We start from the raw sequence: 24,319 nt of genomic DNA, 5'->3' as shown, positions 1-24,319 counted from the left end.
CAAATTGCTGCCAAGAAAAGTAATTATTTTGTAGGCAGTACGTGTATTTCATATTCTGCAAACGAAAAATATTGACAGAGTTTTACGAATAAAAATAATTATATGAAAATGTAACTGTATTATATTATTTCAATTCAGTGTCATCCAAAAATTTAAACTTAGGTTAAATTATAAGACACTGCTTTTAATTAGAAAATTACTTTCCTGAAATTTTCCCACCATTTGTATTGTATAGAATAAGATTACCGTTCATTATCATACTGCTTGCATGCAAAAACGTATGTCTTTTTTGTCTCACCCATTCAAGATGCAGGGAATGGAATGATTCTGTGAATAAACAAGATATAATTGATGCTGGTGGCTGTTAACAGTGGCACAGTCTGGAGATCTTCAGAAAGGGAGGAGGAAAATGTGCTAGACACTTAGTGACAGTTGTTATGGTGTAATTTAACATCTCTCTGTGAGGTGGCTGTTGGGGCTCAAGTTGAGTGGGAACAGTGTTCTTTAGATAACATAACGTTCGTGAAAGTGACACAGAGCAATCACTTTTGCAGTAGCAGCCAATGGAACAGATACAACTTTGAAGTTTTCTTTATTGCTTATACTTGGCATGAATCATTATAGAGCCAAGGCAATTCATTTTGTGACACTCGTTAGCACTTTTGACCTTGGGAGATTCAACGTTACATCCTCAACTTTTTGGTGAAAGTTTATATTTCCTAAACCCTTTCACTCGGCATGCATCATTATGACGTAGAACTTTCATTCTGGGACATGTGAGTTCACCCTTATTATCAAGGTCACAGCTATAAACGGTTGCATTGAGGTTTTGATTGAATTTTGGGTTTTTTAAGTTTTTGTTTTCATATTCAAAATCGGTTCACCCGGAATGACTATCAGCAGATATGTTTGTCTTAGTGACATTATTGCATGTCAGTATCTATGTCTGTCTTCGTAATATCATTGTCTGTCAGTAGCTATGTCTGTCTTAATAACAGCATTGTCTGTCAACAGGTATGTTTGTCTTAGTAACATCGTTGTCTGTCAGCAGGTATGTCTATATTAGTAACATCATTGTCAGTAGCTGTGTTTGTCTTAGTAACATCATTGTCAGTAAGCAGCTATGTCTGTCTTAGTAACATCATTGTCTGTCAGTAGCTGTCTGTCTTAGTAACATCATTGTCTGTCAGTAGCTGTCTGTCTTAGTAACATCATTGTCTGTCAGTATCTGTGTCTGTCTTAGTAACATCATTGTCTGTCAGCAGCTGTGTTTGTCTTAGTAACATCATTGTCTGTCAGTAATTGTATCTGTCTTAGTAACATCATTGTCTGTCAGAAGCTTTGTCTGTCTTAGTAATGACATTGTCTGTCAGCAGCTATATCTGTCTTACTAACATCATTGTCTGTCAGTATTTGTGTTTGTCTTAGTAACATGATTGTCATTCAGCAGCTATGTCTGTCTTAGTAAGGTCATTGTCTGTCAGCAGCTATATCTGTCTTGCTAACATCATTATCTGTCAGTAGCTATGTCTGTCTTTACGACATTTCTGTCAGTAACTTTATTGCTATCCGAGTAACACTATTGCCTGTCAGCAGATATCTATCTTACAGTCTTAGTAAGGTCATTGTCTGTCAGCAGCTATATAGCAATTAAGCAGAATATTTACCTATTAACAGCTATACATAACTGGGTTAGCAACATCAATGCTTATCAACAAATATGGCTGTCTTACCAACACCTTAAAAAAATCAAAGCATGCATGAATTGTTATGCATCGGTTATATGCAGAACTTGAATTTAGCGCTCCCATACTCGCAAAATGCGAGTTAATTGTGAAAAGACGACCTGAGATTTTAAGCCCGTTCATATTTTTTGCGAGTGCTAATTGCTAACAGTGATGTACAACATCATTTGTAAAACTGCGTTAAGTATGTCAATTCAGCAAAATAGCGAGCATAATTCCAAATCGTAAAACAAAGTTTGCTTTTACACGGATTCCTCTACCTGAGAAATACTGTTTAATCTTTAGTCTTTACTTGTGGTCACACCTACTGATTATACAGAGCTGACTAGGGCTCAACCAATTCAGTAACAAATCCAAACATATCTCTCAAACATTATCTTCATTTACAATGTCTCGTCATATGTGTGTGTGTGTGTGTGTGTGTGTGTGTGTGTGTGACATTAGCTGATGAACCTTTCATAGTCCAAAAATACAAACCTTGGCAATGAAGCTGTGCACATATTTCTGATGATGTAGTTTTTTTAATATTCAAATTGAGAATGCAGGTTACAATTGTTACTGTTGTAAAACGGTATTATGGTTTGTTCTTATTACCAAACTAGCTTATTACAGTAAAGAGTAATACCTTTCACGGGATACCAATACAAATTGTTAGTGAAAAGGTAATCTTTGCATGTTGCCTCGTTTTTTTCTCCACTTGCTATAAAATGAAAGCAGTGGCAAAAGTGAAATTTTCTCATATTGTGAATTTAGGTTATGACTGAGTAAATGTTGAAATGGAAAGACTTGTTGCTATCCATACAAGACCTTTCCTTTTTCACTCATCATGAAATGGAAAGACTAATTGGCATCCATGCAAGACCTTTCCATTTCCAATGATCATGAACTGGAAAGACTTGTTCGTATACATGCAAGACCTTTCCATTTCCACTAATCATGAAATGGAAAAACTTGTTGGTATCCATACAAGACCTTTCCAATTTCTCACCAGTCAGGAGTAACATACGTGTACATTTCTCTCCATTAAATTCATGTTTCATTCATTCAGTATTACCCAGGTATAGTGGAATCTTTACATGAGGTTTGAATGCAATCATAACTGTTACACGTTTTGATTAGTATTCATGCTCGGTATACAGATGTAGTTGTGAGTCATTTTAAATAACATCAGAGTTCAATACACGATCCGATACACACGGTACTACCCGTCTTTGTTATAATTTAATGAACAGTTAAATAATGCACCGAATACATTTGAGTAACATTTTTTAAACAATAATACAGAAGTGTTTTTTTTTCCGAACCCAAATGAACCCACCCCCTGTGACCCTCACTTAGAAGTAAATGGAGTTTCAGCCACTGAAAGATGAGCTCCCTGGGACAGCAGGGAAGATAGCTTTTTATTTAAATTATCATCTGCAAAACTAGATACAGATTTTTCGAATGTTTTTTGCCTGAGCGATGTCTTCCCGATGTGTGGGAAAGTTTGGATTAGAGTTGTCCTACATAGCTATGACATCAGAATGCCTTGCTCTTCGGAGTTAGCTTGCTGCCCAAAATGGATTTGGTAGAAGACTGTTGATTGAGGAACTATTTAAATGATGCGATGGGAAGATGCATTTGATAAACTGAATTTGTTTCCTAAGAGTTCGGGAAGGCCTAAAATATAGACTCATACCCAAAATAAACAAGAACCAACATTTCAGAATCATGAAAAATCCACAAAATATGTAAGTTTACTAGAAAACAATTTTATTCCAAATCGTGCAACATAGCTTTGGTTTAAACTCTTGGCCTGGTTTTTATTCCCAATTACATTGGAGAAGTACAAGTAAATGTCCATATCTTCTGGTAGGATTTGAGATTGTCCACTTTTCTTGGTTGTCCATCTATGTCCCACAGTGGGATCATAAAATTAGATTTCGGAGCGCGGCCTTAAATATTATAAGAAATGGGAAAGTCATTTTAATTATGGATATCAAATTACAATATAAAAGGTGTGTTTAAACTTTTGTTGTTATAGGTAATTTATCCGTCATACCTGTCCGAGTAATTGATGGTATTCGTTTCATCTGCACCTGGTATGGCACCTTGAAATATTTTAATAAAATTACTAAACACATGATAAATATGAATTTTGTTTCATTTCGGTTCATAGTAAAATATACATAACCATAGGATCAATTGGTATACATCATTAATCTCAATACCATTTATATTAAAAACAGTAAAGTCATATGGAAATAAAAATATTCAGTTATAAACAGTGGCCCTGAGTGGCCGAGTGGTCTAAAGCGCTTTCCGTTACGAATCATTGCCATCTCACCTCTGTCTGCGTGGGTTCGAGTCTTGGGTTTGGACAATGTGGGTATGTGGGAAAGCTTGCCAGTAGTAGCTTCTCGTGGGTCGGTGGTTCTTTCCCGGGTTTTCCAGGGTTCTTCCTCCACCACTTATGCTGGCCGCCATGTATAGCCTATCTTGTACTGAAAAATGGCGTTAAACGCTACAATAACAAAAACAATCTCAGCTAAAAACATGCAATCACGTCATTTTAAAGGAGTGTAGACGAAAGATACAACTAAAATCTTAACGGGATAAAACTAGATGCATGCCGTGCGTGTGTGTGTGTGTTTGTGTGCGTGTGAATAAAACTATATGTATGCCTTGCGCGTGTGTGTGTGTGTGTGTGTGTGTGTGTGATTCCATGTAATTAAAGTATATGTACCTTGATTTAAGTCGTAGATATCAGGAGTCACTGTGCTGATACGAGAATTAATCATCGGATTGAGATTTGGGTAGTCAGTTACACACGAATACCAGCCACCTTTTGGCATCATTTGTTTTGTCACGTGTGCATGGTCCAGATGTTATAAGGGTTGATGTTGACATTAAGGGAGATGGGTGCCGTTGCCGCTGACACGGGTTCGAATCTGTCTAGAGTTCGAATTAAATCTACATGATAATATTATTTCTTCATATTTAAAAAATGATGTTACTGTTAGCAAGCATTCTCCTTTAGGATCCAGGGATAGAACTTTCCGCTCTGTTTCGTGTATATTTGGATAGATAGATAGATAGATAGATAGATAGATAGATAGATAGATAGATAGATAGATAGATAGATAGATGGATGGATGGATGGATGGATGGATATAGATGGATGGATGGATGGATGGATGGAGATAGATAGAGATATATAGATGTAGATAGATAGATATTCGTCACTAACAATTCGAATAATTTGTAATATAACATGCAACATCAAAAGTGAAATAATGTTAAAATGTACTTCTTGAATAGAAACACAGGTGAGACTCGTTTGAGTCAGTCTAAATGATTACGATCAACTGCATGATTTTGCATGTATAATATCAGTGTTAATACTTGACTGTATTCATTGGATCTTAAATGATAAGGATGCATGGACGCATAGTATGGTACAAAACTGTCTCACTAAGGACATAACGGGGTGCGTAACTCCCACTTTAGGTCTTATCGTCTACCATTAGAGTAACGTCTACTTCCACTGACCCAACTAATACAGACTTACAGAAATCCAATACTAAGCAGACCGTATGTATCGATAAAGACGCCCTACCATTTACCTAAATCAGTATTATTGAATCGAATACTAAATAGACCATTTGCATTGAGATCCCCACCCCCGCTTCCATTTCTTTGATATATTGGAATGCATTGACGTGCTGAAACCAGTCTCATTCCAGACATATTTTAAGATTGTCAGATTGTTAACGTTGTCTAACTATCACTAATGCATCATTTGTAACATTTCCTATTTAGTTTTAAGATGTCTCTACAAAACAGAGTTATGCATAATTCATGTATCAGAATGACTTTGAACTGGTGTTATTATTACTATTATTATTATTATTATCATTACAGATTCTACATGTATACTATGAAAATATACAAATGTGATTGTCTTCTAACTGCTAATAAAGTGTATATTAAAAAACGCATGCTCAAATCTTTGCATTTACTTTTATGCTCACATGTTTATATTCGTCTATGTGAGCATCCGTTCATCTCACATCAGTGAAGTTCTCCGTTTAGGTACTTTAAGGTACTGTAGTAGGTCATATCTATTCCTTGAACTCGTTCTAGGTTCATTCCTTTCATTCAGCATTATATAAATCAATACGTGTTCAGATACATTTTCTATGGCATGCTGTAACTATTATAATATAAAATTGTTTATGTAAAGCTCATAACCGGTTACCTAATCGTTTGGACAAAGTTTGTTTATTTATTTATTTATTTATTTATAACACTAAATTTCATCATCATCTTATTATTAATTGCAGTCAAATGTATGATTATCCAGTGTTTAATAACGTAATTGTACAAAATATCATTCTATAATATCAATTTCTCATCATACTTCATTTCGACCCTGTGGTCAATTGAAACGCGAAACAAAACTAATTATTTGCTTTTAAAACAGGTTGCAGTACAAACACAGTTCTTTGTACTTGTTTTCGGTCTAATTTAATTAAATTTATTAATTAACTTGTGAAATAATGTCAACTTCAAATAAGTAAACAAATTCTGCTCGTGTTTGACCAATCAGTATTCACTGTAATTTCTTTGCCACCAAATGTTTTGCCACCGCTCTGTCACGGCTAGCTCAGCTGTCACCCTACGCTAATCCCTTAATCCCTCGAAATGAACAATAGCCCTGAAAGATGAGAAGTTGTATCAAGGGGACAGACTGTTCAACTTGAAAGAAAGTGTTAAGTGCTAATTAAGATATTATTATCTACTGAAGTCACTGGTTTCAGCCTGTTGGGCAAGTCTTTACAATGCCCCATTGTGTAATAAGGCAATTATCCCCTGAAAACAAGCTATCAAATGCTGGAGGTCTTGATTAGCTACAAGCTTGTAACAGCATTGACAACTACTGACTAGATTGTCAGTGCAAACAGCCAATAGACCCCAAGCCTTGCTGGTTAGAAGAAAACACTTGTAATCAACAAGTGTCTAGTATTGGTGAACTCAGCGAAGCTGTTGCAGTGTTTTCCGCGTAGGGGAGGGTAGCAAGCTTCATTTGTGATTGGTTGCTACTGACAGTCAGAGATACTTGCGTAGATTGAATTTTGTTGGTGTCAGAAGTGGATATCTGTACATTGTTTTACTAGGACAGAACAGGACATTTCTCAAGGTAAATATTTATTTACTTATAATGTATTTAATAAGTGTATGGATTTTGTGTTTTTGTTCAGACTTTGATTTGTAGCAAAATTTGGTCGGACGAGAGAAAACTTCACAATAACTTAAAAATATAACAGATAACGAAGATATTTTTCATTTCATGGCACGAAACTTTCAAAATGAAGTCTGTACAAATGTGCAACGTGAACATTGAAAGTCAATTCCAAAATGAAAAAAAAAAAAAATAGATCAAGTGAACAGTGTAATATGGAATATCGGGGCTGGGAAAACCTTAATGATAGAGACAAAAATTTTAATACTTTTCAGTGCAAGATACTGCGTGTATATTTAGCATTAATTTCTTTGTTTTATAAAATACATTTATCAGATGACAAGTGTTCAGATTGTAGGTTGCATTTAGAAAATATTGCTAGTATTTTAAATCGATTTAAAAATTCTTATATTTATATCAGTAACTGATTTTGTTATTGAGAAATCGTGAATTCCAAACTTAAGTTTTCAAGTCAAGCAACCGACATTATTTAACGACAACTAGCTCTGGAGCCCGTATATGTCATACACCTTTTGTCTTTTTTATATTGCCTTTATGGAGTGTGATATACGAACGGAGGTGTCTGTTTTAATTAATATTAGTGTTAAAATGTGATTTTTGGGGATATAAATATGTGATTTTTTATTCTTTGTTTGAGGATGGCTACTAAATCCTTCAATTATTTATGTTTGTAGTTTTGTCTATTTTTCGGTAGATTATCATAATGGTAGGTTTTTATACTTTATTTTAATCGCAACCAGGTACAGGTCCAGTATATGATGTAAAATGTAAGGCAACTGATAAATTAATTTTAAAAGAAAATCGCAAGATAAAAAGTGTCAGTGCAAATTGGAATACGTCAAGGCTGTGCTATATTTTGTACGTGTTTGTGCATCTGTTCAAATTATAGCTAAATTTGAAATCTGATTAATGTAAAGTGAGATGTTTGTTTTATTCCTATTTAAAAAATGGAAAATACACGTAAATATACTTAAAATTAGGTTGACGTTTTGAAAAATAAAATGTCACGTGCATATATTTACCATCATCTTGCAAATGCAGTTTTCAGTCGTAATGGTTTAACAATAAATACAACAATATTTTAAATTTAATGTATAAAATTTGTTTTGCATCCGTCTGGAAATGCTTAGCTTTAGCAGGTTGTACAGATTTCCTTGGGTAACAAAATCTATCTCTACACAGATATTTCTATACATGTCACAGAATGGGAAAAGAATTTCATTTCACTCAGTAAAGGAATCGATTGAACTTAGGTTAAAACAATAGAGGTTTTATCAAAATCCCAAAAGAAACGTTTTCTTCGACAGCTAATGCAGGTCATTATTGTTCGCTTTTAATATACTCCAAATAGTCTTTTATTTCCAATAGCCATGCAGGTCTTACCAGTATTGTTCGCTTTTAATATACTCCAAATAGTCTTTTATTTCCAATAGCCATGCAGGTCTTACCAGTATTGTTCGCTTTTAATATACTCCAAATAGTCTTTTATTTCCAATAGCCATGCAGGTCTTACCAGTATTGTTCGCTTCTAATATACTCCAAATAGTCTTTTATTTCGAATAGATTCAACGATGCACGATCAGGATGGACAGTGTTAAATATGAAATTTTGCGATCATACAACTTCACACGGCATGTTTGCACAGATTTTTCGGCATCTGTGACTCTCGGATATTTTACGAATGAACATGTGTTAGGACTGGTCGGCCTGGTGTCAGGATAATGTGACTGTGTGGGAACATCATGCTACATGTCTGTGGCATGATGCCCCAGTGGTAGACATCACTATAAACTGACACATTGCAGGCATCGTAGCGATATGACTGAAAACTTGGTAAAGCTACGTTAAAAATCCAACACACACACACACACACACACACACACACGAATGAACATGTGGGGGGGTGGGGTGAACAAAGTTAATCATTTAACAAGCAGGTAGATTTGATCGGTACATTATGGAACAGATCAAAGTGTTTAGCATTCACCACAAAATCCCGTGGCCTTTTTTGTAAATTAATCCGTTCATTATGTTCCTTACCTGTTTAAAAGCTTTACCTTTACTCCCCCAGGGGTGCTTAGCACAAGGTAAGGTACACAATGGAATAAATCTTTACAATGCAGATTTCTACATTAATCTTGCTAGAACTGGCCTCTCAGTTCATTAAATATGTTGATGCATACAGTGATTGACACTTTTGAAAAGGCATATCAGATTTCATGTTCATTTCGGCTTTCATTGTTTTAGTTTTTATTATGTTTTTCAAAATATAATACCGACATCTTGTAAAATTATAAAAAAAAAATGTTTAATGTGAATTAAAACGCTCTTTAATTTCACTACAATTTGTGATATTAGTATTTTTTTTATACTGAAATGTAAATAATTTAACCGGTGCAACGATGCATGTGGTAAAGAATAGTAACGGTTGATACATTATTGCTGTAAATCATTCTTATGGGTTTATAATATAAATACTTTGAATGTTCCCAATTCTTTGATCTGTTAGTATCTTCAATACATACTACCGTATACTACCTATTAAATACTACTTTCATTTTAAGCAACCAAGATCCTCTTTTTAAGTTTCCAGACCATTTGCACGTTGTTGTTTTTTTTAATAAAGGATTATTTATTATAAAAAGTTGGTGAAAACTTTATTTCATATACTTCCAAGTTTTCTCCGTTATCGGAATGTTGTTGTATAGTGTGTATATATACGGTAGTTGAATTTCCGTTCTTGTATATTGCGGCTGCAGCTGGTGTCTTTGAACGAACAAGACTAGTTCACAATATAAAGTGTCGACCCAACAGTTATCAAGTCAACCATGTTCATGGGATTTGGGATGTGTTGTGAATTTTCTTTTTACTGGAAACTATATTTCAGTCAGTTTCTTTTTATGACATGTACATAGGTTTTCACAAACCCTCAAGTTTTCCACAAACCCTCAAGTTGATAATGTTTTCATTATTTCTGGTTCGAACACAACATATAGTAGTCTTACTTATACTTTATATAATTTCATGTACATATATTGTATATAATACAGGAAACGATCAAGAAAAAAATGTGTAAGGACCAACTAACGTCAAACAACTGTGAAGCTTTTCATCCTCGCTTATGGGCGCCTGCATATAGGGGCAAATGGGGTGGGGGTGACTCCCCCCATTTACCTCTAAACTCGTTTTGTCCTACACCCAGAAAGCTGATTATTACATGTTTGCCCCCCTCCCCAATACTTATGCGCGCGTCCCTGTCCTCACTTTTTATGTTCTATGTCCATTTAGCAAAGATTAATTTTGAAAAGTTTGAACCAGCCTAGTACCGTAAATGGAATAGTAACTATTTCGTTGATGTACTGTGAAGTTTTGGATTAACATGCCTTACAAAAATTAACATCCGTGAAAAAACTATAAAGATCGATATCTTTGACAGAAGAGATATTTAAAGAATATATTGTATGTGGAATTCACAAAGCATGAGTGTATATGAATTCTACGTGAAACCTTTCTAATGTCTATAAATAGTACGGTCAAAAGAGTAACTGAGACGTGGTGGGGTATGGGGGTTGGCTGGGATGGTGACCAGCTGAAATTAATATATATGTCCGTTTCGTGTTGGTTTCAAAGAAAGTAATATTTGTGCATTGCTGTTAAAATATAGTACTTTCATTCCATAAACATCTACATAGTCACGTGGAATGAAATTAATTGACGTTTATTGTGGAGAAATTCCATACATGCTTGTAGAACACATTCATACTTTTTGTCGTATCATATTTCCGTATAGGTAAAATTAGATAAATACAAGTAAAGTTAAATATGTTGCTGCCACTAAATACATGACCGTTGCAGATATAATTGTATCTCGCTACTTGCAAATTTCTTTTGATAGTGAGTTATAAATGATATCGTCAGGACTTGTTGCTGATAGCAAATTACATTGATAATACTGGAAAATTTACATCTAATGCATACCTAAAGCTAGCAATGTTCTCTGTATTAACTCTTTAACATTTCATTTGAGGGAGGATGTTATAGATGACATTTGCAAAGGATAATCATCTGCAATTATCAGACAATTTCATATCATCATGCCAGTACGAAAAATATTTGGTAATATTTACCAAAATAAACATCCTGCAAGGTGCTTGTCATTTTTGTATCAAAACAGTAATGGAATGTAAATTTTATTATAATTATTAAAGTTATAAAAACATCCAACAGTCGCTTTCATCGAGTGTTCAGTTTTGGCCGCAACTACAATCCATGCCACCTTTCATGTATTCTTTCTTTCTCAAAATGTATTTTTACTGATTAAAAGCTAAAACATTTATAACTCATGATAGAAAACATGTAAATAAAAGAGCAGAATTATTCTAATGTATGTTTATAAAATATTGGAAAAAATGTCAGCTACTTTTAGAACATGTCACGAGTTTTATTGATATAGTATAAAAATGAATAATTCACATTTATGCATAAATTAAATGTTATATTGCAATGTTTCACTTGCATTCACTGTCAACAATTTTGTAATTTAATTGTGAGAAGAAAGATATCTCATTCCCCCACCCCTCAAAGCCAAATCGAACTTTATGGTTAAAAGCAGATAAACCTGGATTAAACTTTGTTTGATATTCTGATAATAGTTTCTTTAGAAATTGATATTTTATTACATCTAACCCGAGTACTGGTGGTATTCATTTTTTTGCATTAATTCAAATTACTGCAGCTACTCTGCTGTCACTCAAATGATACTGTCCCTTACTGGTCGAGGCAGATAACAGGATGCACTTGATTGGCTGAACTGTGAGATAAATAGGCGTGGCCTAGTTTGAGTGACAGACTCATCATGAAATGATATGAGCAAGTGGTTGAATAGCATGTTGGTAACTGAATACACTTGTGGAATCTCTTTCTCTGCGTTGTGTGTTTGATGTCAAGCGAGGCTACACAATAGCCGACTAATGACTGACTTTGAAATGTGATAGCTTTGGCAAACTGTTCCTAATTTATTAGTTGCAGACTTTTGTTACATTGTGTTATAGTAGGTAAGTAAAATGTCAGTTTCTAATTCCTTAGATTGAAATATTTTCCAAGAAATAATAATAATAATAATAATAATAATAATAATAATAGTAATGATGATGATGATGATGATAATAATAATAATGTCATTAAAATATTAATTTTATATAAGTCGTCCCGCTCTCATTTCAGATACTGAATGCTAGTGGAAAAGTGAAATTTTCAGTTGCTACAAGTGGAACAGATAGTTGGATGAAATACATTAGAAGCACTGACGACATAAACCAGGGAAATTTGATGGCCATACATTTCAATGACCAGGTCAGTTATTTCACTAATAATACCTATGCACAGTCCTTTCTCTTCGTTGGTATATTTTCCACCCCCTTTCCCTCTTTTCCATTCTTTCACTTTCTTGTCCTTTTCATTCATGCTAAATAACCAACGTCGTCTTGAAATAAAACTGATATAAATTGAGATTGCGAAAGAAATTAATAAAAACTTGTATTTTATGATCCATGGATCTATCTATCTATCTATTTATCTATCTGTCTGTCTGTCTATCTGTCTATCAGGATACTCGTGTTCTCTCTTTTTAAGTGGAAAGATAAGCTATCATATGACAGTGATCGTAACTTGTATGCTGGTATGACTAATCTATGAGGAAAAGAAAACTTAACACACATACCACATTATAATCTTGTTATATATACGAAAGTGCAGTCTTGTCATCACGATGTCATTTTTTTTTTACTTCCGTTATACAGAAGAACAGCGATTTCTGCTATCATATTATCTTTGTATGGTCAGGAAATTTAGTTATTGCAGGGGTAGTGGTTTTTGTAACCAAAAACGCGTTTTAAGAACCTAATAAATTTGGCAAATACCTGTGAAGCATTAAATGAAAAAGTTCTATAAATTATCATATATGATTTGATTGATGATTAGACAGCGTTATAACGTTTAACGGATCGCCTGAAGATTTTCATTAAAATTTGTTTACAAGACCACTGTTTATTTGAAGATTGCCTTTTTGTATCCATATATTTAACAGACCACTCGTCAAGCAGCAGAGGGGGGGAACAGACCGAAACTATTTTCACAATAAACCCTTTCACGGAAACTTTTCCCGATAGAGGGCTTATTTCGACAAATAAACCCTTCTATTCAGAATACAGGACAAAAAAAAATGTCCTTGAGAAATGCTTCGCATTTCCGCTGGCGCGCGAGTTACTTCAATAAATCCGACTCGTATCTGATAATTTCCACGGTGAGGTATCATTGAAAATCAGGTGTAGTTTGCGCCCCCTCTGCTGCTCTACGAAATGAGTTTCCGAGCGCGTTAACGCGCCAAGAAAACATTTTTATGTTAACCATACAGTGTATCAAGTCCGATACGGTATCTTGTTCTGGGATCGTGTAAATTTATTGTCACAAATCCATGCTGGTTTCTTCGAGCGTGACTAAAGAAATTCTTAAACTTATTAATATCCATATCGCCGCTACACCATGTCTGATGAATATTTCTCAGCGTGTGAACATCAACTCCATTAAACACAGCAAGAAGATTACAGTTATCCCTGATTACTTTTGGAATTTGTGTGTAACGCTGAGTAACATAAATCACATCGGTGTTTTTATGACGACCTCGTGAAAATATTCTTGCAGGATTTTTTTGCTTGTCCAGCATCACATCATCGTACACTACTAGGTTATTTATTCCCCCGTCGAGGTCTTCCACGGACGGAGCTTCTTCGATATCAGTTATAAATTCAACAACATCCTCGCCGTCTTCACTCAGCGCTTTTGCACTCTCATTAAAATCTTTTATAACATCATAACAACGTTGATCATCCACAGACGGAGCTATCAAGTATAGTTTGTCCCATTTCATCCACTTCATTATCATGTTCAGCAACAGCTGTGTTTTACCTGATCCTGACGGTCCTATGATGATCATCCTAATAGAGTTTGGTAGCACTGAATTATGCTTGACTGGTTCTTTCCTTCGCGTCGCAGAAAAATCAGTGATCTCCATTTGTATATAAGGAATAATAATTATGGATCTATATTGTGTGAAGTGTAAGGCACGAACCCCTACAAACGACATAACAACGGTTACAACAAAAAATAACAGACTAGCAACTTCAGGTAAGTGTGCGCAATGTGGCACAAAAAAATTTAGATTTCAAAAAAAAAGCCTGACAAAGTCGGCGGAGGTGACATCGCAGCAACCCTCGGACGACTTCCAGGTACCCCTTGGGCTAAATATCCCGGAGAAAAACATCTCCCAGGATACAATTACTGCGGTCCGGGAACACGACTAGATATCAGGCTTGACAGCAACGATCAGCCCAAACCCGGCGAGTATCCGATAAACGCTATCGACGCAGCGTGTCACATACATGATATTGCTTATCGAAGTAAAGATCTACAAGACAGGCATATCGCGGATGTGAAATTAATTCATGCACTAAGCGCCATAAAAAATAAATCATTTAGGGAGTCACTCGCTAATTGGTTAGTAAGATCAGCGATGAAATCTAAATTAGTAATCGGGGCTGGATAATTAATAACGATGCAGACAAGTCCAAGGACTTCCAACGCTAGTGTTTCCATGCAAGCGATTTATTATTCCCCAATCGGATACTGGAGAGGTAACTCAGCAATTAATAAACTCGCCAACGCGGCATCAGTAACACGCGAGGTTGCCAAAAAATGGCTGTCAAAACAAGCAATATGGCAAATCTACTTACCACCACCTCGACAAATCAACTTTGCACATTTTGATGTTAGTATCCCCAATGAAGTTCATCAGGCTGACATACTATTCCTGCCTCATGATACTGTCCGCAGAAAAATATACAAATACGCGCTAACAGTAGTTGATGTTGCTAGTAGATACAAAGAAGCAGAACCGTTAGCGACTAAAACAGCGTCCGAAGTCGCCTCTGCGTTTTCGCGAATTTATCAGCGAGGACCTCTAAACTGGCCACGATTATTACAAGTTGATCCTGGCAAGGAATTTCAGGGCGCGGTGTCATCACTGACAAAGCAACATAACGTTACCATACGACGAGGACATACTGAAATTCATCGGGATCAGGCAATTGTTGAGCGATTTAATAGAACACTCGCTGAGAGATTATTCGGATACCAGTACGCGAGGGAATTCATTTACGATACGAGATCTCGTGAATGGGTTGCAAGACTGCCAAACGTGATAGCCGCACTGAATAATGAAATTACCAGAACAACAAACATGAGACCTGTAAATGCAATCACAAAAAAATATATACCCCGCGTCAGTGAACGTGTTTCAACGCAGCCAACGACGCTAGCGTCCCCGTTGCTGGGTAATGTCACCGTTAGGTATTTATACGAACCCGGCGAACTCGAAGGAGGAAAAAAAAGAGCAACCGATCCCACATGGAGTGTTACCACGCACAAGATATCTAGCATAACCAGATCAACTGGGAGAAACGCAATCTACAGATTAGATTCAACTGCTCCTCAGCGTGGGTTCACACGCGAGCAACTTCAGGTGATCCCCGCGGATACACAATTACCACCTCGATCACTTAAATAACTGCAGCAGCACCTCTGCGTCGATTACACTCAAGACAGGTCAACATCACATTTTCACGCGTATGACCGCGATTACTATCTATTCTATCTACGGTAAATTGCCTTGGATTATTTTTCGAATACTGCCACAGCAATAAACAATTACAACTCGCGCAGTGATTATTCTGCTGTTGTTGTAATTGTATAATAAATGTTTCGTCGAGATCAAACTCGTTGCCATTTTTTTTGTCGCTCTGTTTGTAACCGGCTAATTTCTTTCTTATTGTATCATCAGCGATTGATCTGTTGATGCTGTCGTTGATAACATCATCTAATACAATTCTTCGTAACTGACCTATCCTTCTTACTCTTGACACGGCTAAATAAACTAAATTTGACCACTCGATGCGATCATCAACAATCCAAACTGTTGTATCTGAAATAGTTAGTCCCTGCGAACTGTGGATGGTCATAGCGTATCCTAGCGTCCACGGGGATTTGCTCATTTTCAGTGCCTGTTCAACAGCATCAATATCAACTGTGACAATATCATTTAATACTAAATTCTGTTTTTCCGATCTCCCAGGTATATCAACGTCGGTATTCTGCAATCGCGTATCAGCTGGTCTATAACACAATGGCACTACCAGCATTGGAAATTTCTTCTGATGTAACTGAAATAACCGCTGCTGAAGTGTGTCCCTGACTATCTTTCTACTTGCCACAATTAAATCACCTGGTTTCCACGTTTCCCAAAAGTCGCCCAGGGACGTTTCTGGAATTATTTCACGCATTATCTCACATTGGACTTTATTGGTTTGTAGCCTGATCAACGCCTTAAACTCTTTCAGCGTTTCATCGAGTGATCTAACATCGTTAGTTATTTCCTCATAATAATCTACAAAAGTTTTCAGCCACGTGTGTGGAGATTCACCTGTAAATGGCGGTGGTTGACCATGATCGCCGCACATAACAACTGCGGTATTTTTCTTTAGCAACCAATCCAGAAACTGTTTTAATGTATCCAACGGCACAGTGTCTATCTCATCCCAGATTATTATTCCAGGGATATATTTCGTACCCATTCGTTCAGGTGTCCACGTGCCGCCGCTGTATTTGAAAAAACTGTGATACGTGCACGCGTTAACTTTCCGTTGTCTCATCTCCCTGGCAAGTCTGTGTGTGGGAGTCAGCACAATCATGTCAGAGTTTCTAAATAATTCTATCGCGCGAGTTGTCTTACCGGAACCACCAGCCCCGTTGAGATAAACTGTTCTATGTCGTGCAACAGGATCGTACACTGACGGGTACGAAGTTGTCGTAGAAATTGAAAATTTCCCAGATATTTCTGCGCCGCGATATTCATCCTCGATTTCAACATCAGCTGATTCACAATATCCATGCAACATTTCACTTTTTATTCTCCATGAACCCCACGATGGATCATTCGGTATAACCTTATTCAACGCCGCTAAGTGTTTTTTGTCGATGTAGAATGAATCCGTTGCAACTCTCACTGCGTCAACGGGGAATCTATTAATCATCGACAATAGGTTTATTGATACATAAGCGAGCATCGAAGATCTCAAATGTGTATACTGAGATGATTCTCCGTCGATGTAACTAACAACAGTTCCTAATTTTTTCCCGTTTGACAGAAACACATCTTCGCGGGTACAGAACGTATTATTCGTGGCGGCATCAGCGACAATAAGATCCAATTCGGCCTCGTCCATGATTAATCGACTATGATGTAGTTTATGATCATATGCTCCACCTTGAGTAAATTTTCCTATTATTCTTCGTCCTAGATCTTTTGCTGTGCTTTCATCAGTTTGGGAAATTTTATTTCCTGGAGCTCTTTCAATGATAGTGTCGATAAACGATTCTGGATATTCTTGGAAATTATCAGTTTCTGGTGCGCTAGCGCACTCAACGATGACTTGTGGAGTTGGCAACCAAACTTCGGTTTGACGATCATAACATATAATCGCGGTACTGACCGTCAGCGACAGCAGTATTCGACTGTCAAGCATGTATCGCAATAACACTATTGGGGCCCATCGCTTCTCAACGAAATGTCTGCCAAACCAAGCATAACACACAGGATGTAAACCCGTAGCGAGTTTAAACGACGACACACAAGCAACCCCGGTCAGGTCAAAATCAGGCAATGGTCCGTTCACGGATACTCTTGTCATCGAGCTTGTAGGATGACCAAACCGCGCAAAATACTCACTGCATTCTCCACGCCCAAGAAAACTTCCTGGATAACATGCCGTCATATCCACGGATATCATATCGCGGTGATCATACTTGGTATTCCACAAACCACCGTGTCCGTATTCGACACAACTCTGCTGAATATCCTCGAGAAAACTTTTCGGAGTTGGTTTCCATGAATTTCGTTCTCGGGCTATATGCGTAACAACGCCCGGAACAGTAAAACACTTTGTCAGTAGCGTATCAGTGTCCCGCGCATGATATTTTTCTGCGAGTTTTTTCATTTTGTAATGTAATTCTGCTGTTCTGAATACCTCCCCGCTGGGTCTCACAAACTGATCATACTCACCTTCGAGGTCACTTCGGAATAACCACAACGACACTGGATCGGTTTTACTTATCTGATAAATAAAATCAAACATAGAAATGCTAGCATTTCCAGAACCACTAGTGGTTCCCATGCTTGGACTTCCATTTTGAGTTTCACCATTATCGGTTTCCAATTCCCGATAATACTTTACAACACGATCTCGAGGAAATATTCTAACCGAGTCAGTCCAGGCGTGACTGTTATGATCGATAATAGTTATTGGTGCTCCACGGGAATCGTATTTACTCTTGTATAATACCTCACCGGTCAACGATAAAACCGTTATAGGAAATTTTAGTGATCGTTCGAGCTCGGCAACATCATTTATTGACGCTCCATCGCGTGCTACCCTTGCCGCCCACGCTGCTATTTTAGCCTGTCTTAGCGGTGTTAGGCCATTCCCTCGTGCTGCATTTTTAAAATGTTCCGTTACTCGCTCGGCTACACAATTTAATCCGGAAGTGAGAAGTCCTTGGATTGCCAACTCTGACATTTTCATCGGCGAGAGTTTATCAACGCGTGGTTTCTTCATCGAATAAATTCCGTAAACGACTGCCGTCACGGGATACGCTCTAGCATAATACGGTGCATCAATCCCAACAAGTACTCCCGGGTTTGAGTCTTTGGTTAACAGAATTGTTTTCCCACGGGAATCAAGAACAGGATCTAGTTTGTCTTTGATAATCCACGTTATTTCATCTGTTTCTTCATCGTTGACGCCAACGATAAATTTTATCTGAATGAAATATTTTTTATCATCGAGATAACCAATTATGTTACGCGCGATTGTGTCGTTGATAGTCCCATCAATGATATCTTCGTCGTTTATGATTTTATACGAAGACCACACATGTGCGGCACCATCACGACGAAACTCTTCTTTGGCGTTCTTGATAACACCAAGTACTGCTCCGAGTTCTCGTCGTCGTCGATCAAAAGTTAACCGGTCAAGATCGAATCGACCCCGACCGAATTGGAAATTTCTAGGTTTTATCCTAGATAGTTTTGAGAAGCTCATTATTATAATTAAGACAAGTATTTAAATAGGCAAATATTATATATAATGAACCAGTGCAAATGGGTCAGACTAAAATCGACCACGCCGTGTAACAAATCATGTAGAGGTGAATACTGCGGAATACACGCTCAACAGGTCCGTCGTGGAAGTTCAGGACCAACTCCGTGTATTCGATGTGGTGTTGGAACACGGGGAAAAACGCAATTATGTTCATCATGTGGTGGGAAACGCTATCGAGAACTGAAACGTTATTATGATAAAAAAAACTGTGATAACTCTCTGAGTTTCTCCGAGCGTGATTATATAAATAAGTTTTCAGACAAATTATGAATTAGACAATGATTTTGCTTATAATATAATGAATCAAGAATTCGTCCCCGAACAAGAATTTGTTCCCGAACAAGAATTTGTTGCACATCCAACTATTAAAAATTATGAAGCAAACCGCGACGGAGTAGTACGACACTGCAGACTGAAGAAACCAGTTGGTTTTGTAAGTAATACTGGTTATCGTCGATTTACTGCTCGAGGAAAGAACTATTCATGTCACCGTTTCGTCTATGAATGTTTCCATGGACTGATCAAGACCGGGTTTGTCATTGATCACATTAACGGTAACCCCCTTGATAACTCTATAAACAATCTTCGCGTGGTCACTCAGAGCAAGAACTGCTTACTGGGTAACACAGGGCGTTGTAAAACAGTTGCAAGAAGAGCTATCAAATCCATAAACGCAACCGGTGAAGAAATTGTATTCCAGTCAATAAACGCCGCCAGTAGGTATTTCGATATTTTTCCACCTGCTGTACAGTATGTCGCAGATGGGATCCGCAAAACAGCATTTTCAAAGAAGCTCAAACAAAAGATCACATTTAGTTATGTACCTCTTATCGTTGACACAAACGACGATAACTCCTCCACGAGTGTGTAACGCTCTGCAGAGTTGTCGTCGTCAGAGGATTTGCTCCCCTGAGAAAGCCACCTTGATAAAATATTTTATCGAGTTCATAACATGTAATCATTTATTTACCGTAGAATATATATTTTTTTACAAACAATATCCTCGTTTTACTGAATATATCCGACTGTTTTGCTCTTCTGTGCTTGTTATATGACCGCGCTCAAGAAAACATACAATTAAAATATTTTAAACAAGTCCCGCCCACTGCTAGAGCGAATTTGGAACTCGCAAGTAACAGTTGGGTTATATACGAAATCGCTCCCTAAGACCTTTGGGTCGATCGAAAGTCAGCACGCGCAAGCAAAACCATAAATTTAATCCGCCAATGGCGGGTGTCTTTTGTGCACCATCCAATGGTCGATTCAATGGATGGTTTTGCTCTGCTGCTGACCGTAGAAAATGACCCCCCTGCATGTTTGTGTCGTCTTAGGATAAGTTAGGATAAGTTAGGATAAGTTAGGATAAGATTACATGTTCATTGTGCCTTTGCCTGCTATGACACTCGAATCAGAGGTAAAGGTTGTTTGTGTTGTCAAATAAATGTTTGCCGGGCTTGCTAGAAAACTCGATCCTAGAAGCCAGGATGTCTCGTTTTGTTTTTTGGCGATGCTAGTATTTCTCTGGAAATCGAAGATTTCTCAATCATGCATTTAAAAATATGAAAATATATAATAATATGAATCACGAAAATATAAATACCATACTTGTTGAAATTAAAGAATTACAACAGCGAGGTTTTAATATTTTACTAGACACTGAAACAATTATGTCAGATTTTGAATCCTTGAATGAGCTATCACGGCAGGGAAAGAACAATCTCTCTGCGAGATATAGGTTCATTAAGGGTTTGCAAGATCGCATTTACAGATCACTTGCCACGATAACTGAAAATCAGGTATCTGAATTTATTCCACTGTGCCGTGCAGTTGAGAAGATTCGTCTTGTATTGTCAAGCGAGTATGAGACTCGAAAATTAATTAGCACCAGGGTGAGGCAGTTAAAAGGTTATATAAAGGACACGGAAATGCCTGAAAATACTAGTATTTGTGACTACGAGGCCGACAAGGAAGTATAAATACAGCCGCGTGTGACTCACAGCACAAAGTGAAAGTAGAACCTGAGGCTAGCGTGGAAACTCAAAGCGGAAGCGAAAATGCAGAGCATTTCACTGGAAGTCCCTTGGACTTCTCAAGCACATTTCACGGGTAAAAAAAAAGTGTATTATTTTTTTTGCCCGAGCGTGGAAACTCTTCGAGTTTTACATGAGAAATGCTTTGCATTTCCAGAGAAGTCCTTAGACTTCCAGGATTTGCTTAAGCGTTTCAACATCAATACAACAATGAGAATAGTTCATAATCTGTTCTCGTTGACACCAAACTGTGATTGTATTATTTTGCTGTAGCTGTGTTAATTGTGACGACGTTAACAAGAAGTCTTCGTCGCCGTACACGTCAACGATTATTTTAACGGGGAAATACTGTTCTCGTGTCTGTATTTGAAATGCGGTTTTTATTGCCTCGTGAAGAATTTGCTTATCATGAATATGAACTCGTGCGTGAATGTATTCACACATTATACACAACCGTTTTTTTAAATGCGCGCCTGCGTGCTAAGCACTCGCATGAGAAGTCCTTTGGACGAGAAATGCAAAGCATTTCCAGAGAAACTCTTCCAGAAATGCTTTGCATTTCCAACGATGCCGGTTTTGATGGGGTATTTGCACGCGATGACGAAAGTGGACCACTGCAGAAAAAAAACTATTATTATGGATCCGTTGACTTGTCCTTGTCCTCGAAGAGTTTCAGGACTTCACCAGTAAGTTCACGGAGACAGTCTCGCCACGCAGGTCCAACAACCCCCCCCGTTGGTCGGTGAGTTTAAAATTTATCGTTGACAACCACGGATTATTACACCGCAGATAGACCACATTGATTGGTTCTTGCACAATCAGAAAACCAGGGGGGTCTTTTGGTGTGAACGTATACAGGATAAACCCCTGTTGGGCCGTCGTTGTGTCTGCGCTGTAGCTACCGTCAATGACGTCACATACAAGATTGACCGCAATAACATCTGTGATATTTACGATCCCCGGAGATACGTGTCTGCCATCGGATGCTGTACTGTTGTCGTGTCTTAAAATAACAGGTTGTGGTTTTATTTTCGCATACGCGGCAAGAATATCTTTGAAAGATTCCTCGATGAGATCCTGGACTGATTTTCTCAGTGTGTGCGCGTTATATCCAGGAAGTTTAAAATCTGAAATATCCTTCACGGGAATACCAAATAGGGTTGCAAAATTCGATCTTTTTCGGTTTCCATAATCGCCCTTGAGATCCAATAGATGTTGAATTACTTTTTGATTCATAAATTCCATCGTGGATGCGAGTTTGTTTAGTTTTTCTATGGTGGTGATAATGTTCGTGCGAGAATGCAAAGCATTCCGAGAACTGCTTGCAGAAACGCTAGCGTTTCCAGTTCCAGGTTTTGTTATATCAGAGATATAATCTTGGAAATGTCCCCGCAACAGGTCTAGCTGTTGTTTATGTGCTTGTTTGATCGGATTAAAAAAATGAGCTTCTATGTCTTCTGGCTGGTAATTCCGGAATCTCCCGTCTTCGAAACCTACCCCTATTATATCCAAGGGGAGTCTATCTGATGTTGAAAACCGGGCTTGGTCTGATCGTAATTGATCTGGAAATAATAAATGCTCACCGTACACGAGGTCGTGTAGTTCTTCCTTCGTGGTCTCGAAATCCGACTTCGATGGTTTTAGTGGATCCGGTCCAACCTCGGGTCGTTCTCGTGGCCATCCTAATACGGTCCTGATTGAGCTGTTGTAAATATCCACGGCGTATCCCGGTGTTGAGATTTCAATGACCGCAGACAGCGTTGGTTCGTGCGCGGCTATAGATATTTTGGATTCCTTGCCGGTGATTCGTTTTATTTGGTGTTGTATCTCATTATTGATTTCTTCGATCTGATAACTCCCAGTGGGTAGCGTAATTGTATCCCAGTCGAATTCGTCAGAGTCGGCTTTGGTTTTCCACGAAAACACAAACGAATTATTTGGCTGCTGACCGGAAAATGATGCCGCTCTGACATTAGGCCAGCTGTGATACGCACTGAGCTTTGCTAATGCGATTTCGTTTACGGGTATTGGAGTTCGAAAATTAATGCTGAATTCTGGTGTCGTCGAGGACACTGAGATCATCGTTGTTTTTACCGGCGTTGTGTTTGTGACTATTTGCTGAAGCAGTTCCTGTGGCGTTGCCATCAGTGACATTATTTATTTGTTTAGTTTTCAAATAGTCATTGTACACATCTGACATTAGTTTGAATTCAGAATCTGATATCAACGCGGCGTCGCTGGATTGCACGTCTAACGATGATGATATCAGCGATGATAATTTCTGGTATGCGGTCGTGGCTGTATTTAATTTTGTCGTGTAATCGTGTAATTTTGTGACCGCGCACGAGGATATTTTTTTTGCTATGATGCCGAAAACTCCTGCTGTTGCTGTAGCAGCGGAAACAGAGATCGTGGCAGCGACTACTGCAGTCACTGGAGTGACCGCTGATAGTATTACTCCCGCGGATGCAACAACGGCGGATACTGAATAAACCATAACGTCTAACACTGTTATGCGTCTGCGGTATTTTTTTACTTTTTGACTGGTTACTTCGATGACAGTTTTTAACTCAGATTGCCACTCACGGACTTGATTATATCGATATTGTTGAGCATCTGGAAATGTTTCAGATTTCAACGTTGACATTATTATTTAAAATCGCCGGCGATTTTCAATTACGCGGTGACCAATTGAGGTGTTGAAGCGACGAATTCCAAACACCACCAGTAAGATGTTGCTGTTAAAGTATCGTCGGCGGCTTCAAGCATAAATGTTTCCTCGGTTCCGCTGTTTAGTATTACAGTGCAAACCCCGGAATACTTATCGGTGGAATGTCTCCAAGGATATGTTGTGAAGATTTCAAATTTAGCGGCTGAAAACACAGACAACCTGTAAACACCGGTGGCTGTTGCTGTATATTTGATAGTGTTATTTTGTCGTGACCATGTTGCGAATCCCGATGCGATCGTGAATACGATGTTGGTGATATGCCCGGGAGTAACTCCAGTGGGAACTTTAATCAAACTGGT

At 37.7% G+C, this 24,319-nt stretch overlaps 1 protein-coding gene across 3 annotated transcripts in view; it reads left to right on the top strand.

Annotated features, from left to right (window-relative positions):
* Positions 1–24,319, top strand: part of LOC149782269 (histone-lysine N-methyltransferase PRDM16-like) — an 82,273-nt gene that overhangs the window by 26,026 nt on the left and 31,928 nt on the right. Inside the window, exons 1-2 of one of the 3 annotated variants that reach the window (XM_089933645.1) lie at positions 6,726–6,927; positions 12,214–12,342. In XM_089933645.1, coding sequence (XP_089789771.1) covers positions 12,274–12,342 — 69 coding nt within the window. In that variant the 5' untranslated portion in view covers positions 6,726–6,927; positions 12,214–12,273. Of the gene's footprint in view, positions 1–6,725; positions 6,928–11,891; positions 12,045–12,213; positions 12,343–24,319 lie in introns of those variants that run through there. The other 2 variants (XM_089933646.1, XM_089933644.1) reach the window with 2 other exon arrangements.

Source organism: Sinohyriopsis cumingii, chromosome 15 (genome assembly GCF_028554795.1).
Source record: "Sinohyriopsis cumingii isolate HCF-2022 chromosome 15, ASM2855479v2, whole genome shotgun sequence".
Lineage (NCBI taxonomy): Eukaryota > Metazoa > Mollusca > Bivalvia > Unionida > Unionidae > Sinohyriopsis > Sinohyriopsis cumingii.
The sequence above is the reverse complement of the archived record's forward strand: the minus strand, read 5'-3'. Positions and strand labels throughout refer to the sequence as shown.